The sequence below is a fragment of the Nansenia antarctica genome, assembly GCF_963989245.1.
Source record: "Nansenia antarctica genome assembly, chromosome: 3".
Lineage (NCBI taxonomy): Eukaryota > Metazoa > Chordata > Actinopteri > Argentiniformes > Microstomatidae > Nansenia > Nansenia antarctica.
In genome coordinates, this window is record NC_137688.1 from 39,734,157 (window position 1) to 39,753,855 (window position 19,699).

Sequence of the window (19,699 nt, forward strand, 5' to 3'; positions counted from 1 at the left end):
AACACCCTATAGAGAGATGTGCACCACAATTTCGGACCAATCTGACCTTTGATTTTAAGTGAATTTTTATAAGTTTGGCCAAATTGTCCACCTGCAGAAAAATACCACCAATAACAATACTGTTCCTACTACGTAGTAGTAATTACAGCCTTGATTAAATTACATGAGAAGTAGCATACGAGTTGTTGTTTCAATTTTGAAAAGGACAAATTATTGTATTTTCTGAGACATTCCAAATGTAATGTCTGACATGGAATATGTGTGCATATCCTTCTCAGCGTTTTTCCCGCCCAGTGTAGCAAATCAAACATTTGATTAGAAATTATTCTGTGAACTGAGTAGAATTGCATGAAAATGTTTACCTTTGAATTAGGCTACTTTATGAATCCCCTACCACCACCACACCACCACAGGAAACACACACAACAAGCTAGGAGCAGTTGCAGTACTCCTGTAAGTGGAGACCCTATTTTAGCCATCGATCTTTTGTGTCCATTGTCTTGACTGAGATAAAACCCATAAAGGCTCTTCAAAGAGCGACTAAGTCAGGAGCTCCAGTGATCATTCAGACCTCATAGCCCCACCCCCCACGATGCCGACAGCATCACTATGAAAAGTCAAAGACAAAAGCCTGGTGAATGAGACTAGAGTTGGCTTCAGGCTGTCTTCCTCATTCAGACCTGGATAGCTCTTAGCCTACATTTCATCGTAATGATGTGTAGGAGCATGCTAAACAGCTTTTGTGAACTGGAATGTAGACTACCAAGTATTATTTCTTGGAAAGATGTAGGCTACACCCTGCTACAGTACTGTATGTACATTTGATCATGTCTTAAATTGCGTCTTCCAAGTGGGCAAGGAAGTCATGGAGTCCATGCTGAGGGCAGTAACACACACAAAGTGTATTAACCCCATAGATTGTGTCTAATTGCCAATATGTTTTTTATTCCTATTGTTCTGGTAATTCCAGGATAATCTGTGATGTTTTTGGTGAACTGGCAATTTGCCAAACTGAGTTCTAGCCCATATTATGATATATAGCTTTACACTTTTATTTGGAGGTTTATTGATCTAATATCAGAACAGAGTTGACAGTGTTATTAATCAGAGGAACCATTTTCGAGTGTTATTTCTTTGGACTGATGAATATGACTTATATGCATGGTAGATCTCACATCTATCACATTTGACACAATCAAATAGGAAATGTCCAACAATATAAATGGATACCCATGTATACCCAGATAAGGATATTCTTTCTTCTTCTAGCCTTGTGACTGCCAATGGCCCCTGGTCCTAGCATAGATTTATTTTTCTTATGATGACTGATGGATACATGATTCACTTACTTAGATAAATGTATTTGTTGTAAGTCGCTTTGGGTAAAGGCGTACATGCTAAATGCCAAAACTGTATCTATGTCAATCGATAATGTCAGCACTGTCAGTCATTTATACTGACAGCTCTCGTCGTCACATCCTTGTGGTGGCTTTTGGCAGCACTTCACGTGTCTTTACAACTCAAGTCTGCTGCAGCGACATTGATGTAGCCCACCGTTGCCATGGCAACATACTATACCTACTGTACATAAATATCTATAGGTGTCTATAGGTTTAGATCACACAACTAAAATATAGCCTAGCTAATAGCCTCTTGAGTAAGGTAGGTTCCTTCCTTCTTCTAGCATTATGACTGCCAATGGACTTATATAGTGCCTTATTCCGAAGCACTTTACAATGGCCTTTCATTCACCTATTCACACACACACACACACACACACACACACACACACACACACACCAATGGCGGCAAGCTACCATGCAAGGTGCATTGGGAGCAATTTGGGGTTCAGTGTCTTGCCCAAGGACACTTCGACACATGGCCAGCCGCGGATCGAACCGCTGGCCTTGCGATCATTAGATGCCAGCTCTACCTCCTGAGCCACAGCCACCCCATTATGTCAGTACCTATCAAATAAAATGCTACCCAAGTGGCTCTCACCTCAGTCCTTTACTGTCAGTTTCTCGGTGTGGGGAAGAAGTGTGGAATGTCTTATGTTACCATCAACCAAGCTTATGCTGCTGTACAGACTCAGTTCCAGACTCTTAGACAAAAAGGTTCTATGTAGAACCAAAAAGGATTCTTCGGCTGGCCCTGTAGAAGTACCCTTTAAAGGCCCCTTTTTGTTTCCATCTAGAACCCTCCCTACATGGAACCAAAATGCATTCTTCTACAGAGAAAGCATATGATAAACCGCTGATGATGTAGGCCTACATTTTTGCAAACAGAGCCAATGAAGTCTGTCCCTCGTCCTCGGTATAAAGCAGACTTAGCTGTGGCAGATGTTCATAATGATAGACCGCTGTGCAAGCAGAGTGGATAAGGCGACTACTGCTAAGGAATTAATGGAGACTACTGTGAGAACTTGCAATGGCACTGAATTATGCATCTAAAGGGGTGCTGCAAACAAGCCTTAACACAATATGAACGTAATGAAATGTTCTCTTCTCTCTCTGTTATTCACACATTCAATTCAATGGGAAAGTCTGTCCAAACTTTTGACTGGTACTGTATATGTATTGTGAATAATGACTTCAATAACGTCTCTTCTTTGTCCTTCCAGCTGCTCTGGAAGTGGAGATCATCCCCACCCAGGGAGAGATCAGTGTCGGAGAGTCCAAGATCTTTCTGTGTGAAGGTAAACTCACTAGGCTGATACAGCTTGTGTCTCTTCATCTGTTTTGTAGACGGATTTAACGGAACATCTCAAGATTATGTGATCGTAATGATTTTTGCCGATCAATATGTCTGTCCTTGTCCTTGTGTGCAGTTATTGGGGTCGCGAAGCAAATCGACTGGTATTCACCAAGTGGAGAGAGGATAGAACCGAACCAACCGGACGTCACGGTAACCGTCAGTGACGGGCCTTCGTCCACACTCACACTGTACAGCGCCGGGGTGGACAACGCAGGGACCTATAGGTGTGTAGCTACCAACGGAGACCTGCAGGCCGAGTCCACGGTCAACGTCAAAATCTACCGTAAGCACCTTCTCACCCTCTTCCTACCAAGAGTGCTGTTTTGCATGACTACATGTAACTTGAGTTCTTAAAGTGAAAGGAAGTCATTTCTTGTTGTTAGTGTAGTGAAGGAAGACTATATTGACTGCTTGAGGGCAGCATGTCGTTCATTTCCTTTTCAACTGCAGATGGATTTTTCATCAGTTCAATAAACCCTTAAAAGACCATTAACGCTCTGCCTAATGACCCTGTCTGTTTTGCACTTCTTCTGAGTAATGGGTTTTATTTCTCATGATTGCCAAGCATCTGCAAATGTCCATCATAGAAATCCTTCATGGCTTCCCAGACAGAGCATTCTAATGTCATTATGAAGCCATTTAGAGAAAATTGCCTAATAAAGTGACCCATGTTTTTGAATTTTGTGCCATTGTCATTAACATTCTTGCATATTGATTTCTCTAGAAAAGATCACCTTCAAAAATGCCCCGTCCCCGCAAGAGTTCAATGAAGGGGACAATGCAAACATTGTCTGCGACGTCATCGGTTCACCTCCTCCCACTGTAATCTGGAAACACAAAGGGGCGAAGATCCAGATGGCAAAGGACGGTAAGTCAGTGGCGTTGTGTCAACAGATAAATACAATGAAATAAATCAATACTACATTCTAAACAGCATAATGATATCACAAACAAATTTTAGAATGTAAACTACTAATTTTTCTGTCTGAAAAAACGCTGTTCTAGGGTGCATTCTGTAGCACCTCAGAACATTACATGCAAAGCAATCCCTCCTTCTCTTGCTGTTGGCATCAAATAGTCAAATCGTTTTTTTGTTTTTTTTGTTTAAATCAACCCATATACTGTAACTTGCCGCCAGCCCGGTGGAGGTAACTGTTGCCTGCTTTCACCACCTTTAGTGTCAGACCCTGTCTTCGGTCCTGACTACTTCAACAAAGTCCCCTCTGAGCTGTCAGACACTGTTTTCCATTTCAGCAAATCCTTGACAAATGATAGCTGATTGGTGTGAATAATATACTGTAAAACATTTAATGATTAATGAATTCACTTAAGAGTGCGACTTTTGTACTTCCCCAGGGACGACCCATTCCTGTCCCTCAGACAGACTCGTCCTTGGTACTATAATCTTGGTATAGATTGTTCTCTCAAATAAGGAAGGTAGCAACGACCACACACATTTAGGTGTTGCTAGCTGCTTCTTTTTTGAGAAATACTCAATAAGTGTACTGTACCCTATTCCCCTAAGTATTCCCGTCCCCTATGAAGGCCATTGGTTCTTCCAAAATGTTTGTTGGTTGGACAGTAATTATATGCCATTTGGCTGACGCTTTTATCCAAAGCGACTTACATTACAGAGTGCAAACATTGCAAACATTTTTCAGTATATGGTCCCAGCGGGAATCCAACCTCCAACCTAAGTGTTGTTAGCACCATGCTCTACCAACTGAGCCACAGAGGACCAATAATTCTCCTTCTGTTTTTAGTTCGGTTTAAGATCCTGAGCAACAGCCACCTGCAGATTCGGGGCATCAAGAAGACAGACGAGGGGGAGTACACCTGTGAGGGACGCGTCATGGCCCGAGGCGAGATTGACTTCCGGGCTATCAGAGTTGTCATTAACGGTCAGCATTCCTACATACCTTGCCTGTGGTCAATTCACTAAGACCCGTTTGGGGGTATTTTGTTCCCTTAATTACAGGATACATTTAGCCGTATTTTGTTTTCTTAGAATTGTGTTGTTAGTTGTTGTAGTCAAGTAGATGGGTTGAGACAAATTTCCAGTGGGAGTTATGAATACTGCAGCTAACCCCCTAATCAATGCAGCTCACGATTACATGGTGTGCAATACATTCTTGCATGTTTACTTTAATTCAGGTTAAGTAATCACTGTTTTCATGCCAGTATGTTTTGCTCAACTGGAGCCTCTGAATGTCTCCCTCTCACTTCCTCAGTGCTCCCGACTATCCGGGTGTGGCAGGCAGAGGTGAATGCCACTGCTGATGTGGAACAGTCCGCCATGTTGTCTTGTGCTGCTGATGGATATCCAGAGCCTATGGTAACCTGGGCAAGGTAACACTGGATCACTCCTTCCCACACAGTATACAGTTCACACCAGACATGGTTAACAACAATAGTAGTTACTAGTAATACTTAGCTGTGCTTAATTGAGTATGCAATTGATTCTATTACTGTGCAAGTGATATTGCCCTCCCCTTGATTTCTATTGGCTTTTCAGTGTAGTGTGTTGTACCCACTGCTCTGACCTTCCTCGAAGGCTTAAAGGGTACTTCCCTTTTTGCAATATGAGGGACAGGATTGGAGTGAACCCCTTATGACACTTTAGGTTGAACAACTTGAGAGAGTGTACTGCAGGTCAGATCACGTCCTTGGGGAGTCTTAAGTGAAGAAGGAGGATCTATTATGGCTCGCCAGTCAAGATTACATGTTTTGCCCTCGCCAAGGTCCAAGAGACCTACATGCATTTATCTATGCTTAAACCTTGACTGTAAGGGTCATCATAGACATTGCCAAGAAATACTGTAGACAGTTTTCTAGAGAAAGGGTAGAAAGACTGGATGAAAATACACTAATTGTGTGCATTCAGATAAACTCTGAGTGACCTAGTAAAAAGGTAAAAAATAGAAGTCATTTATCGATATAATAATAAAATCCTTTGTACCATGAAAGCTGCTTTTCGGGTTTTGTGAGAAGCTGATAGCGATTGTAATAATCGTGGCATGCCGTCGCATCATCTCCCTCAGGAATGGCGTGGTTCTGGAGTCTGAACAGAAGTACAGCTTTAATGAGGATGGCTCAGAAATGACAATAATGGATGTTCAGAAGCTGGACGAGGGGGAGTACACCTGCATCGCCAAGAACAAGGCCGGGGAGAGCAGCCAGGAGCTCAGCCTTAGAGTGTTTGGTAAGGACGACTGACAGGACTACTGACTTTTCTGTCTGCTTGGGGTACAGAGAAGCCGGTGGTTCGAATTTGCGCTAATGACAACAATATATGACAGCAGCTGGTGAAAGCGGGAACAAGTCGGCAACCGACCAAATGTTCAGACTTTTACTCTGAAAAATGTAAATACATTTCAACATTGTTGAAAAGCAATAACACACTCGCTAGTCAAGCCAAAATATTGCAATGCATTGGATTCGGTGAGTAATCTCCACTACTACTATGTTCTAATTATTGTTGCTAATGCTAATGTTTCCTAATGCCTAAATCCCTACAATTTGCCCTTACCGTAACCACTCAATGTTAATTCGTAATACTGCCTAACCGATACGCAATGTGAAGTTAACAAAGATTAACTTCTTATGTAAGTCACACAAATTCACTTCCATCAAATCTGAAGATTTGCAACATGAGGGTGTCAACTAGGACACACAATTGGGAATACTATTATGTACAGTATAGGTACACTATTTAATTAGGAGACTATTTTGGAGTTTGATGTAGAGAGTGGATTTGGAAGAGTGAGAGTGTTTGACTTGGACTGAGCAAGGGGTATGCCGGGGTTATTTAGTATGTCATGCATTTATGATATTAATGATTTTTAAGATGGGTGGTTTTGCTATTCAACTCTGAACTGAATGAAGTAGTAATTTCAGAGATGGCTACCTCACAGATAACCGATTGATTACCGTACTGACATAGTTGATAATATTCAATATTCATTTAATTACGCTTTAATGACCATTTTTATATCTGTTCATAATTCTAAATGATCTCTTCTCTGAATTCTGATGTACATAAGTCATCTAAATGTGTTGTACCTGCAAAACAAATATTTGGTCCCAAAAAAAAAGAAGGCTGGAAGATATTGCCATTTAACTGTGAATGTAACATTATGTGAGTGTGGTTAGTGATGACGTCTGTGTTTGGGATTGTAGTGAAGCCTAAGATCACCTACCTGGTCAACCAGAGCACATCTGAGATGGAGGAACAGGTGACTCTGACCTGCGAGGCATCTGGGGACCCCACCCCCACCATCAACTGGAGCTTCGGCGTGCGCAACTTCACAGAGGGAGAACAGGTACAGGCAGGGTTCCAATAACAGGTGGGTTTAGGGGGGGGCTAGCACCCCCATAACAAATCAGCCCCCACCCCCAATAAGATTGAATCATCAGTGTGTGTCCCTTCCCCCTAAACATTCTAAATGATCTATATGCTAGGCACCCCCAAGAATCGTTAAGGACCCCTCAGTACAGGCAAAAAGGCCAGGGGTGTGTCTCCTCTGCACTCAAGGCAGCATGGTCACATGTGTTCCACTTAGGCGTGGCAAAGCTCCACTGAACAAGGTTAATCTCTACTGATTATTGCCTCAGAGCAGCATCTACTGTAAGCTTGTTCAGTGAGTCTCGTATATTAGCAAGGGAGTCACCGTCCCACCTTAGTAACCATTGTACATGTACAGTAGTGAATGTCTCCGCAGCCTCTGCTAGTGTTCTTCAGATTGCTGCATACAATCATCTATCTTAGGCCTTTATGTTTTTGAATCCTCCCTCAGTCCACTCTCCCACATCCTAGTCCAATGGAGACGTATGTATATGGGTCGTTCTGTAGGAGAAACCCTGTAGTTATTGGAGAAGCGTAGGCGGAGCCGATCAGGTCCGTTTCACACGCTATATTCTCTCCTCTACAGGCACATCTAAACAGGATCTATCAGGTATGAAATCAGTGTGGCACAGAAATGTACAAAATCAATTTATGGAAAAGAATTGATACAGTATGCGGTCAGATTCGACCAAAAAAACCCTGATATAATCTAATTGTGCGAGCCTTTTATTGAATTTTTCTAGACTGCCCTTGAGTCAATATTTCTTTGAGATCCCAAGATATGATCTTATCAGGGTTTATGGCATCGATTCAAAAGTTGCATATTTTTCCAAACATGATTAGTATTGCGCTGGTCCTTTAGAGAAATAGCGGTTATGTTTGAGTTTTCCTCTGCCTTGTCCCACTGAGGTCAGAGGAAAACAAGGCTCAATTATCTTTTAAAACAAGAGGACCTTCTCATTTCTGTGTTGCCATTACTCATCATCTCAGTCCATCCATGGGGGTATGACGATGCCTGCACCATTACATACCCCCTTCTGCATAGTTGGCCTGTTCTCCCATGTAGACTGTCTCATTGCATTTTTGTCATCATCACTCGGTCGAAGGTTGAAGCCAAAAGTCTAGTGCCTGAGTCTGTGTCTGGCCTGTGTTGTGTTGTGCAGTCATCTCGTCATGGTTATTGTTGGTGAAGAAATGATTAGCAGCCTCACTGAATTGTCTTTCAGGGGATAGTTCACTCTATTCGTTAGCTTTACCTCATGTGTGACTTACCTCGGATGTTGTCAATTCATCCAGTTTTTAAACCCATTGGGTTATTTAGAAAGAACTAGTAAATGACTAGTAATAATTGCTAGTGGTTATGGTAGGGAACAGTTAGCGCTCATTACTCTCCATGAAGGAAGGTAGCCAAATTGGCTGGCATTGACGTAGTTTTCATCGTCAATGATCTGTAGATAATGTCTACTTCAGAGAGAGGACTGTGAATTGGAAAATGGCTGCTAATTGTTTTTAGCCTCTCATTCATCCGTGGTCTCTTTGCCATGCTAACAGCGCTCTGCTAATTGTAGCGGCTGTGGTTGAAGTTTGTTGGGCTTAGGACAGATGAAAGGGATTTTCATTATCGGTAAGGAAATTATTGACACTCACAGTCTTCTATGTAACTATGGTGAATTGTGTAACTCTTTTAATTTGGTCTGTGTTGGCTCTCGGCATGAGAACTTCCGCTTCCGTGTGTGTGTGCGTGCTTGTGTGTGTGTGTGTGTGTGTGTGTGTGTGTGCACTTGTGCGTGTATGTGTGCGCGTGCATGGTGCATGTGTCATTCAGTGCTGTATCACCACTTTTCTCAATGCTTTGATGTTCAGTCTCTGCAGACTGTTTTAGTCATGGAAATTAGTGTCTGCTGAACAATTGTGTTTGATTACCTTTATAATTTGTTTCTGTTTCCTCCTGACATTTGAGCTTGGTTGTTGTTTGCTGTGTTTGATGGATTTCTCTAAAAAGAACAGTTTCTATTCAATGCCGAATTTTTCACTCAATTTTATTTAGCCCACAAGAAGGCCAGCCCACTCTCATAGGCTACAGTGATGAGTGAGGTCTTTGGATTTAGTAACCAACCTCAGCGCACCATGGTATACAGTGTCCAGCAAACGTAATACATGTACACAATATCACCATAATTAATTACAGGCACATATGTGACAGGGCATGGTTAAAAAGTCCGCAACTAGGGCAAAATCATTTTTCTGTTTTTTCCAGATTATGAAAGGGTAGATTGTAAGCTTTAAAATGATGTGTCATACATTGAAATCTGAAACAAGTTGAAGAAGTCATGGATATTTGAATGTTGATACCCCCTGAACCACCGTACTGAGATAAGTCTTCAGAGACATTTCAGAGACATTTTTCACAGAGGTAATGGGTGGGAACAATAGCTGGTTAACTCCACCCTAATCACTCCCTCAAGACAACCACACCCTCAAGACAACCACTCCCCCATTACACTACCTGTCATTACCTACCTGTCATCTGTCAGTGGGGTTGTCAGCTAACCCTCAGGAAGCAAAATTGCAGGGATGACACGTTTAAATAGCTAAATAATAATAATAATAATAATAATAATAATAATAATAATAATTCAAGATTCATGATTCATCATCATTTTATTGCCATGTGTGCCAAAAGTGTATTACGTCCCATTACAAGTACAAGAGAGTAAAATTCATGGCAATGGAAAAAATTAGGCAAGATACAACATTTACATTTACATTTTTGGCATTTAGCAGACACCTTATTCCAAAGCGACTTACAATCAATACATTTATACTAAGCATGAGAATCATCAGTCCACCATTCGTAGCAGGAAGAGTAATCTAGCTCAGGCCCGGGGCCATTGATAGAAGGAAAAACCATCTCCTATCACCTTATTCTAAAACCTAGTTTTTTGTTGTTTTTTTACTCTGGAGAAACAGAGAAACAGTACAAGGGGGGCAATAGAAGTTCTTAGGGACACAGTAGAGGGGAAAGCGGGTGTCTTTACGAGGCGTAGTGGTGAGGGGCAGAAGATGTCTCAGGAGGAGCAGTTAAGGTGTAACCTGAAGAGATGGGTCTTCAGTCTACGACGGAAGATGGGTAGTGACTCTGCCGTTCTGAAAGCCGTGGGGAGATACAATTGAGCAATACAATAATAGAATGGTAAAAAATTGTAATGTTGTGTCCGTGTGTATGCATTTATCATTATAGTCCATAAAGCATCTAGTGGGACTTGGTGTAGTTCCTTCCCATCCGGGCATCAAAGCTGTAATAAAAAAAGAAGACAGTACATTTAAAATGATTGCCCACTGTTACCAACACACCACTTTTACAAAATACTACTATGTTCATAAAATAGAATTGCTTATACAATGACAATGACAAATACCAGAAGTGCTGGTGACTCATCAAGGTGTCATCTCTCAGAACCTCTCACCTCGTCATTCTGTAACAAAGATGTCAGGTCAGAGGTGTGGACACACTGCTAGTGTAGGTTTTCCATAGACTCTCAGTGTACTATTGTTGTACTGTAAGGAGTAGTAGGCTAGTGAAATAATTTCAATCCACAGTATTATTCTACAGCAAATCTACATATCAATGAATTAATCCTTATTTTTGATATAAGGATTACATTAGCGACAACATTAGCGTTCATTGCAAAAGCATTTACTTTTTCTATAATCTATTATATCTCTAACAAAGCTAGCTAGCTAGCTAACAAGCTAACACTTGTTTGGCTAGCTGGTACACACAAACACACTAAAATGGTGCATGAAACATACTGTACACACTAAAACGAATAATACCCCCCACCCGACTTTGCTAACTAAATGTAGGTATTTAGTGAATGTAAAACTGTTGGATATGACATCGAGTGGGTTCTTCATCGCTTCGTTTGTCGTCCTATGCCAAAAACCGGAAAACACATTTTTTCACAACAAGACTTTTTCTCACATCAAAAGAAAAACATGACATGTAAAAAAAAAAAAAAAAAAATAGGACACCCCATGATATACTGTATTTTTTTTTTTTTAAAGAAATATGGATATCATTTTTGGTCTTCTTTCAAGTAAAGGTGATGTAATTGAAACAAAAACATTTGAAAATGTAACTATGTTATAATTTATTTAGCCAAAAAAATAACAAATGCCAATTCCTACTGCCCCCTTTGGCTGAAATGACATCAATTAGACATTTCCTATAACTGTTTACCAGTCTCTGACATCAACTGGGAGAATGTTTTTCCCACTCTTCCAAGCAGAATTCTTTCAGCTGTGTGATATGAGGAGATTTGAGGAATGTCTTGCATGCACAGCCTGTTTAAAATCAACCGACATCCGGCATCTCAATTGTGCAATCTGGGCTTTGACTTGGCCTTGCCATTCCTTGGTGTTGCTTGGTCCATATCCGCTTCAGCTTTTTTTTTTTTTTTACAAATGATCTTATCAAGCACCCTCTGATACAATAAAGAATTCATTGTGAATTCTATGATGGTGAGCTGGCCAGGCCTTCTGTTACTGTGCCCAAATAATTCAACTTTGGATTCGTCTGCACATTGTTCCAGAAGTCCTGGGGGTCATTTATATACGTTGCGTACACAAAAAAACACTGTTAGAGACTTTTGTTGTAAACATCTTGCTGTCTGCTCTTGGGCTGAACTTGCTAGGATGCCCTGACCTGGCCATGTTGGCAGTTGTTTTAAATGTTCTCCACATGTAAATGTGGTAGCAAGTCTAGCATAGTATGCCACCCCCATCTGACTGAATCAGGTAAAGCGGTCATGAGAAGATGAGTTTTAAAGTGCTATATTAACATTAGCCTTAGCTTTTAGCCAACATGGTCAAATTTCAAAGGCCCCTTTTTTTTTAGACATCTGGAAATGCTTCAACATGGTAACACATTGTAGTGCCAAGATGCATTGTTAATCAGACATGGGAGGTATATGTTTTCAATATATTTATAGAGTATGTTAAGTGATATGAACCAGAGTAAAGTTGTCTGTGTAGGCTATTTGTGAATGATATATAACGTTAAGCTGAATGGAATCAATCACAGCATAGAGGCAATGACAAGGTTAGTGAATGAGCGGAAGAGGAGAAAGCAGTGGGAAGATGCATGTGGACGAACCCAACTGCATAAATCGCAGTGCTCGGGTTCAAATTGAAAAGGCTGGACAGAAAACATAGCTAGCTAATTGCGACCTGCTCTTGTATTCATAAAAGATGGAGGAAGGAAGGAGGGTGGGCACGTGTTGTGATCAGGCTGTCGACTATCATATATGATGTGCAAAATTGGCAAATTCTCAGACCATTAGATTTTTTTTCTTCTTTTCATATAATTTTCTCCGATATATTTAAATGGATCTCTTATCCTTTAACACCCTATAGAGAGACGTGTACCACGCATATTCATATGCAATTTTGGCCAAATTTTGCACCTGCAGAAAAATCCATCATGGCAGACCTTATGGGTTATTGAGGCAAATATGTTCCCCATGAGGAAAGACACATACGTATGTACCAAGTTTCATACATTTTCATCCAACGGAGAGGAGAGGAATGCCAGCATTCTGAAGTTAATTATTTAACCACCTATGGTCTAATCATGGTCATTCTTTCTGCCATAGTTACTGATGCTTTCTAGTTGTGGCATGCACATTTATAGCATTTCTGGTCAGGGACTTTTTGAGCTATTTGGCCAAAGCGGGAAAAATAATAATAATAAGAAGTATACCACCAATAACAATACTGTTCCTACTATGTAGTAGTAGTAGGAACACTAATAATTAAATTTATTTTTCACCTTGCACCTTAAATGGTCAGAGATTTTCTCACCATTTCTCGACAGAACCCAAAGTGGTGCCTAAACAATGAGTTGGGGAGTAATAGGGAAGTTAACAATGAAATGATGGCCCCCAATTCATTCAACTTGGCTACGTGTCACTCATGTAGCTTTAACCTCTTGTGCTTCGTCTGATAAGTGCCGCCAGTGATTTTCGCCGTTCACACATGAGCTAAATGCAGAAAGACAGGCGTGTGAGACTGCCATATACCATATATATGCCATATATCATACCTCCGTTTTATATGTATTTATACATATTTTTCACATTAATTTAACAGCGAGTCAACTCGTATTATGCTTACCATCACCAAGTTCGCTCGCCAACAAAGCACTTGATTACGTTGATATAAACATACTATTCTAGTCCAAAAGCACAGTATGGGAGAGCTTGGTGATGGTAAGCATAATACGAGTTAACTCAATTAGACATATTGCTGCAATAAACAGACTGAACAGTGCAGCACACACTGTATTGTCAGCTGGAGTAAGCACAGTTGAAGCGAGGAAGTGAATGGTGCCACTGGTGTGCACTGCGTAAACATATCACAAATGTTCATTTAATAAGTAATCTAGCTAAGTAAGTAAGCTAGCTAACTATGATTGGAAATGAAGTAGTGTGCAGTTGTGGAATTATATTTAGTAGTAGCGATATTCGGGGTCTGGGGCAGTTCTTATGCGCTCTGCACTGCGGCCTCTCTCCCTGCTGACTGCGCGATGCAGGACAGCTGTTGGAGGAGATAGTGTGGGTGCTCACTGCTCCGTAATGTGTCGATATCACAAAATGTACATTTGATAAGTAAGTAAGCTAGCTAAGTAAGTAAGCTAGCTAACTATGATTGGAAATTAAGTAGTATCCAGTTGTGGAATTATATTCATCACTACTTTGCCTAATGTGATGTGGGTTAACAAGCCAACCAAACCAAAAGTACCAAGTGAGAAACTACTCGCTGTGATTGGTTAACTTGTCTTGCGTCAGACATACGTAACCGGACCAGGCAATGTTCAGGCTTCTGTTTACACCTAAGCCTTCCCTCTAAATTCCATGGAATAAAGGTCTTGACCAGGGTAATTGCCTGAGACAATTTCCATGTACATTTTCTGGGAAGGCTCGTATGTGTGAAAGGGGTTATACAGTGCCCTGCAGAAGTAGGACAGTGAAGCATTTTTCTTCTTTTGACTCTATACTACAAACGTTTGGATTGGAAATCAAACAATTACTTAAAGTAAGATTAAAGTAGAGATTATCACATTTTATTTGAGGGTATTTGTGTACATATTGGTTTCATCATTTAGAAATGACAACACCTTGTCTTTTGTTGTAAATCGCTTTGGATAAAGGCATCTGCTAAAAGCCAAACATGTAATGTAATGTGAATGTTACATAGTCCCCCATTTAAGAGTGTGATGTTCGTATAAGGCGGTTGTTTGTTTCAGCCACCTTATTTGAATAAAGATTCAAATGTAAAAGGCTGTTTATGCATGCCTTTGTCTCTAAAAACAAAGGCTTTGATTATTTGAATACATATTAAATATTTAGTGTGATTGAAAGGTTGTAAAAGTGCAATTATCTTCGAAAACTGAGACTCTGGAGAGGAGGAGCAGACTTGCCTGATAGCTTTTCTGAGCTCAAAAGTGGGGTACGTGACTAGATATGTGACTAGATATTGCATGCATACACATTTTGTCTGAAGAATGGACGGATGCTGCTCCTATTTATCATGGAAGGTTCAGGGGGGAGACTTGAGACAGAAGGATTCTCTATTGAATAGCCTGTTTCTTTGCTCAATGCCAGCGTTTCTCGGGGCATTGAATGTTTTCTATGCATTGTACTGTAGCTGGGATCAATAACACAGCCTCCTCACCGATCCTGGTCAGTGCTATACTGTATGTGGCATTATGTATGTGACATTGTGTGTGGTGCTACACGAAGTGTTGTTACCTCTATAGAGTCTCCTCCACAGTGCCTCCCTTCCCTTCCCTTCCCCCCACCTCAAGTGACGTCGTCACAGACAAAAAGAGGGCCAGCCTCTTACCGCTTCCCCAAGGGATGGGAGGACTGGAAATGAGATTTGTCTGGGGGGATGTTACGCAGTGTGTTTGTTTACAGAAATGACTATGAACCACATTGTTTAACAGCTCTCCTCCTGAGCATGTAATTTGCTTTGTTCATTGTCTAAAAACAAACACCTTTGCGGGTTTGACAGTGATATGTGTCAACTAAATCATCATGTACTGCATAAGCAGGCCAGAACCAGGAGAAATGGGGATGTGGTTACAGCCTGTCAGGCTGTCTGTATTAGTGATACTGTATTTGAGTACACAGCACCTCCTCCACACTGTGGGGTACGTAGCCACACAGCTGCTAAGGCCATGCAAACTTGATTAATTGTTTAACGGGTATGATTTTCTGGAAAATTTGGTGAATGAGCAAAAACACACAAAAAAAAACCATTAACATTAATGAATTTGGGGTCCCTAGATCTTTGCTTAAGTCATTGCTGTTTTTCTTATAGAAAGGTAAGGCAATGGTAATTAGCCTACCTCATTATGCTATTAGTAAGTCATACTGTATTCAGTATTCATCATAATCGATGGGTAGGCCTATATACAGTATCCATTACTTGAAATGACTAGAAATATGATATGACTGTGGCTTTAATGTAAATTCTGCATGTATAAAGCACTCAACTGGAGCCTAATGATGAAATTACTTATTTCTTTCCTAAAATTCAAATTTTAGCTGCTGTGTTGCTTCTGTAGTCGCACCAACGGCTTATGATGAAGAAATAAGCGCCCCAAATTTGTGACTCATACCTGTCTAAATAATAACTAGAAAATATTTAATTTAGGGGCTCTATGCAAACAAATTGTATTTGTATTTGTTTTTTGTTTTTCAAACTGAAGCAGGGCATCCGTTAAACAATGAATCAAATTTGTATGGCATAAAGGAGAAAGCACATCTAGTTTTGCCAAGGTAATCGTACAACTATGTGGGGGAAAAGAGAGAAGAGTTTTAATACATTCATTTTAAAAGAAAAGAAATTGGTTCTCAAAGCGTTGGTGCTGTCTTTAGGCTAACACTCACTGTCTATTGTACCACAGATTACAGTAAATGCCACAACACAAGTGCATGTGGCTACCACTAAGGATTAGTATCCTTTACACCACACAGGATATTGTTATTCAGATCTGTGAGCCTGCCCTGCTCATCAGTGTAGAAAGCTCCCGCTAGCTTTTACAGTGTAACAGGGTACCACAGTGACAGCCAGATTAATTCAACTGTGTGTGTGAATTCAGCGGTGTGTGACTGGTGGCCTACCAGCACTACAAGAGAGAGGATGGTCTGGAAGGAAAGGGATGTCAAAATGGAATGTATTAATGAGATGAGTTATGGGGCTTAGGTTTTGCCTGCAGTACACTGGGGCAGATGGGACACTTGCTTGCTTTTGCATCAGATTGAGAAGTCTATCGTTTTGCTTGTCTCGCTTCCATACTTCATTGCGTTGTTCGTGATCACATCTCATTCATTCATACATACTTTGATACTTGATTCATATCGTATCTCGTTCAAATCATCAGGAAACCTCTAAGCATGCTTTGTTACTGTATCTGAACGAGAGTGTTTAATTTCATGTTGATTGTCACTTCTTCTAAACTCCTTAATCACAGAAAACAAATGTATTAATTGGATTTAACTTGATGTTAAGGGGATATGGATAATGTATTCTTTTTTTTCAAATTTTAGAAACCTTCGCAGATAATAGTGTCTAATCACACATACTACATAACATGTATAATTAGTTTCTGAGATTACCTCATCTAATTAGTATTCAGTGTGTAATACAATAGTATGCTAAATTCTTCCATACCTGTGGCCTAAAAGGAAATCACAAAATCACACAGTTGAGACGTGTGAAAGAATCGCTCTCTGGACTAGAGCTGGTCTAGGTACAGAATATGAGTGGAACAGACTTGTTCAGTTGCATGCAGGTGGATGATTTGCCCTAGCTGTTACTGGACCAGGATTCCTATCTAAGGATTGCTTTGCATTTTTTGTTGTCCTGTCTCTGTTCTCTACAGGCCTCTTGGACTCGGCCTGAGCAACACAAGGTATAGCCTCTATACCCATGACTATCTGTACCAATGCATCTTCTCCACTTCTGATTTCAACCATACCTTTACTGCAAAACCTTTTCTGTTGTGGGTGTTGGCATGGAAACTGACGGAGAGACTCTATTCATCGCTGTTTAGTTTAGAGTGGCTTCCCTTTGAGAATCATCATTCTTTCTTTCCCTCTTGAAACCTGGACGTTGTTTTTCCTCCTACCTCTTTTTGTTTCCAGGTATCAGATCAATGTTTCTACGGTACCCATTATTTCCCAGGGAATAAGGTCCAGTAAATAATGATAATGTAAAACTAACATTGCTCAGCAATTAATAGGCCCCCACCACCCTGCATTATTCATAAAGCCTCTTTGTTGAAAACCATAGTTATGAAATGTTAATGAATCTACACTCTCACGTTGCATTGAACAAAAATATTTTTTTCTCTGGCAGAACACAATACTCTGTATCAATGGGCAGGATGAACTGTATGCAGCTATGATCAGGCTGTTCACATACAGTCATGATCAGGTTGTGGAGACCCTTTGACCCTAACACCATACAATCCAGTAGGAGAGGGAGCATCATGTAGTACTTCAAGACCATGTGACTAAATTACTTTAAGTGAACTTGGATTTAACCCTGTACACAAGGGTCAGCATACTGTATATGACTAACACAGTCACACACACAACACTGACAGTAACACAGTCACACTCTCTGACCAGCCTTTCAGTGGTGATGTAATGAGATGATGGGGCGGGGGGGAGCTCAGGCATGCTACTTCTTCTGTTGAATACAAACTAATGAGGGCTACTCTTACTCCGGTTCCCCAGACTTGAACACATGCAGTGGTACTGGGATGACATTGTGCAATGCAAATAAACACTGAGGTCCAGAGACATTCCGCTCTGCTCTGCAACACTTATAAAGGACTCTAGAAGACAGTTGAAGGACAGTCTTATAAAGACTCTAGAAGACAGTTGAAGGACAGTCTTATAAAGACTCTAGAAGACAGTTGAAGGACAGTCTTATGAAGACTCTAGAAGACAGTTGAAGGACAGTCTGAGATTTTCAGACCAAGACAGCTCAGTGTCAAAAACAACAACAAAGAAGAATGAACCTGGCGCTAAAGGTTACGTTCTCACGGCTGTTTGTTTTGACTCGTGTCGTCGTTAGCTAATGAAGGCAGATGTCTTGAGATAGATATCAAGTAATTCGAGTAATCTTATTAGCAGGATTTCTGCTGGAAATGCAAGGTCATGGTGATTGTACAGGTACTCAGTGTTCCCTCTCAGTCAAACACGCATCACAGTTATAGGGAAGCTGCTTCTGGCTACATAATCACAAAGTCACTCATGAAGTCACAAATCAATTCCCCATTTTCCCTGTCTCACATAATTTGGTCATGGTTTCAAAGTACTAGCAGCTAAAAACTGAGGTGGCTGCAGTTGTCAGCATTGCAGTAGCCACCCAGAGAGAGAATAACTGTAAAGAATGAACTCTAGAATCACTAGCAAAGTACTACTTCTGCATAGAAATACTTATATACTGTATGTATTTTTTCGATTTCAATGTAACTTTATTTCAGGCACATAGGTCCATACCAGCAAAGAAAAAGAAAAATAATCAAATACAATACGAGGACAATAGTACAGAAATATGTATGAGATCATGGCATTTCACAAGTCCACAGTAATGAAAACAAATACAGACATTTGTTCTAATGTTTCCAAAGACAAGAGGAATACATTGTGTCACTTTGTGTAGGCTCAGTTAGAGCCATTCTGATCTAAATTAGCAGACACATAAATGTATACATGAAATTCCTCAACACAGGATGAAAGGTGAGAACATTACTAGTCACAAACATAATATGACTTGCACTTGTCTATCTTGGGAGCTTCAGCAAGATTCTGAATGCATCTCAGTGAGATGATGTTAATGCTACATGGAATGAACCTGGGGTCATATACAGCACTTGAATACTTATGTGTCGATGTACTGTTCAAAGGAATACACAAAAATACTGTAGTATCTCTATAGGCAGTTGAATTTCACACTATCAAGTGAAACACTCAACAGCATGAAGGTAAAAGTGCAAGCTAAGACATGTTATTACTTATGTTAGAACCTATTACCATACAGTGGCATGTAACAGGGATGGGTGAGATCTAAATAGACTGCTGCTACTGACTATCCAACCTGCTCTTGCAGACATTGTGTGAAAAGCCCTTGATGATTTCTACTGCTTCTTCTTTTCCATTATTGATGCACTCTTTCCTACTTTACACGTCCCTGTAAAGTCTTTGCACAGAGAGAGGGCTGTGATGTGCTGTCTCTCTTGTAAGTGCATGCTTGTATGTACTGTTTTCTAGGTCACACATTTTAACATACTGACACAGTGTTGTTACCATACACAGCCATAGGAAAAGCACTACATGTTAGAATGATTTGGTCTTCAGAGTTCATTGTTGAAGTGAGTGATGCAATGTTTGGGGTTTTAATAATGCATGGATCCAATGAGTCAAACAGTTAATGGTAGACTCAGTGATGTGATATATAAAACATTAAATATATGTATATTTAGCCACAAAACAGCAGGGCGAGTAATGGCAG

At 40.5% G+C, this 19,699-nt stretch overlaps 1 protein-coding gene across 1 annotated transcript in view; it reads left to right on the forward strand.

Annotated features, from left to right (window-relative positions):
- ncam1b (neural cell adhesion molecule 1b) overlaps positions 1-19,699 on the forward strand; it is a gene marked incomplete at both ends in the record, with an annotated part of 92,054 nt that overhangs the window by 53,762 nt on the left and 18,593 nt on the right. The window contains 9 exons of the mRNA XM_080527254.1: positions 2,624-2,698; positions 2,831-3,040; positions 3,482-3,625; positions 4,521-4,658; positions 4,989-5,106; positions 5,799-5,959; positions 6,937-7,079; positions 7,689-7,712; positions 17,058-17,087. Coding sequence (XP_080383380.1) covers positions 2,624-2,698; positions 2,831-3,040; positions 3,482-3,625; positions 4,521-4,658; positions 4,989-5,106; positions 5,799-5,959; positions 6,937-7,079; positions 7,689-7,712; positions 17,058-17,087 — 1,043 coding nt within the window. The remainder of the gene's footprint in view (positions 1-2,623; positions 2,699-2,830; positions 3,041-3,481; positions 3,626-4,520; positions 4,659-4,988; positions 5,107-5,798; positions 5,960-6,936; positions 7,080-7,688; positions 7,713-17,057; positions 17,088-19,699) is intronic.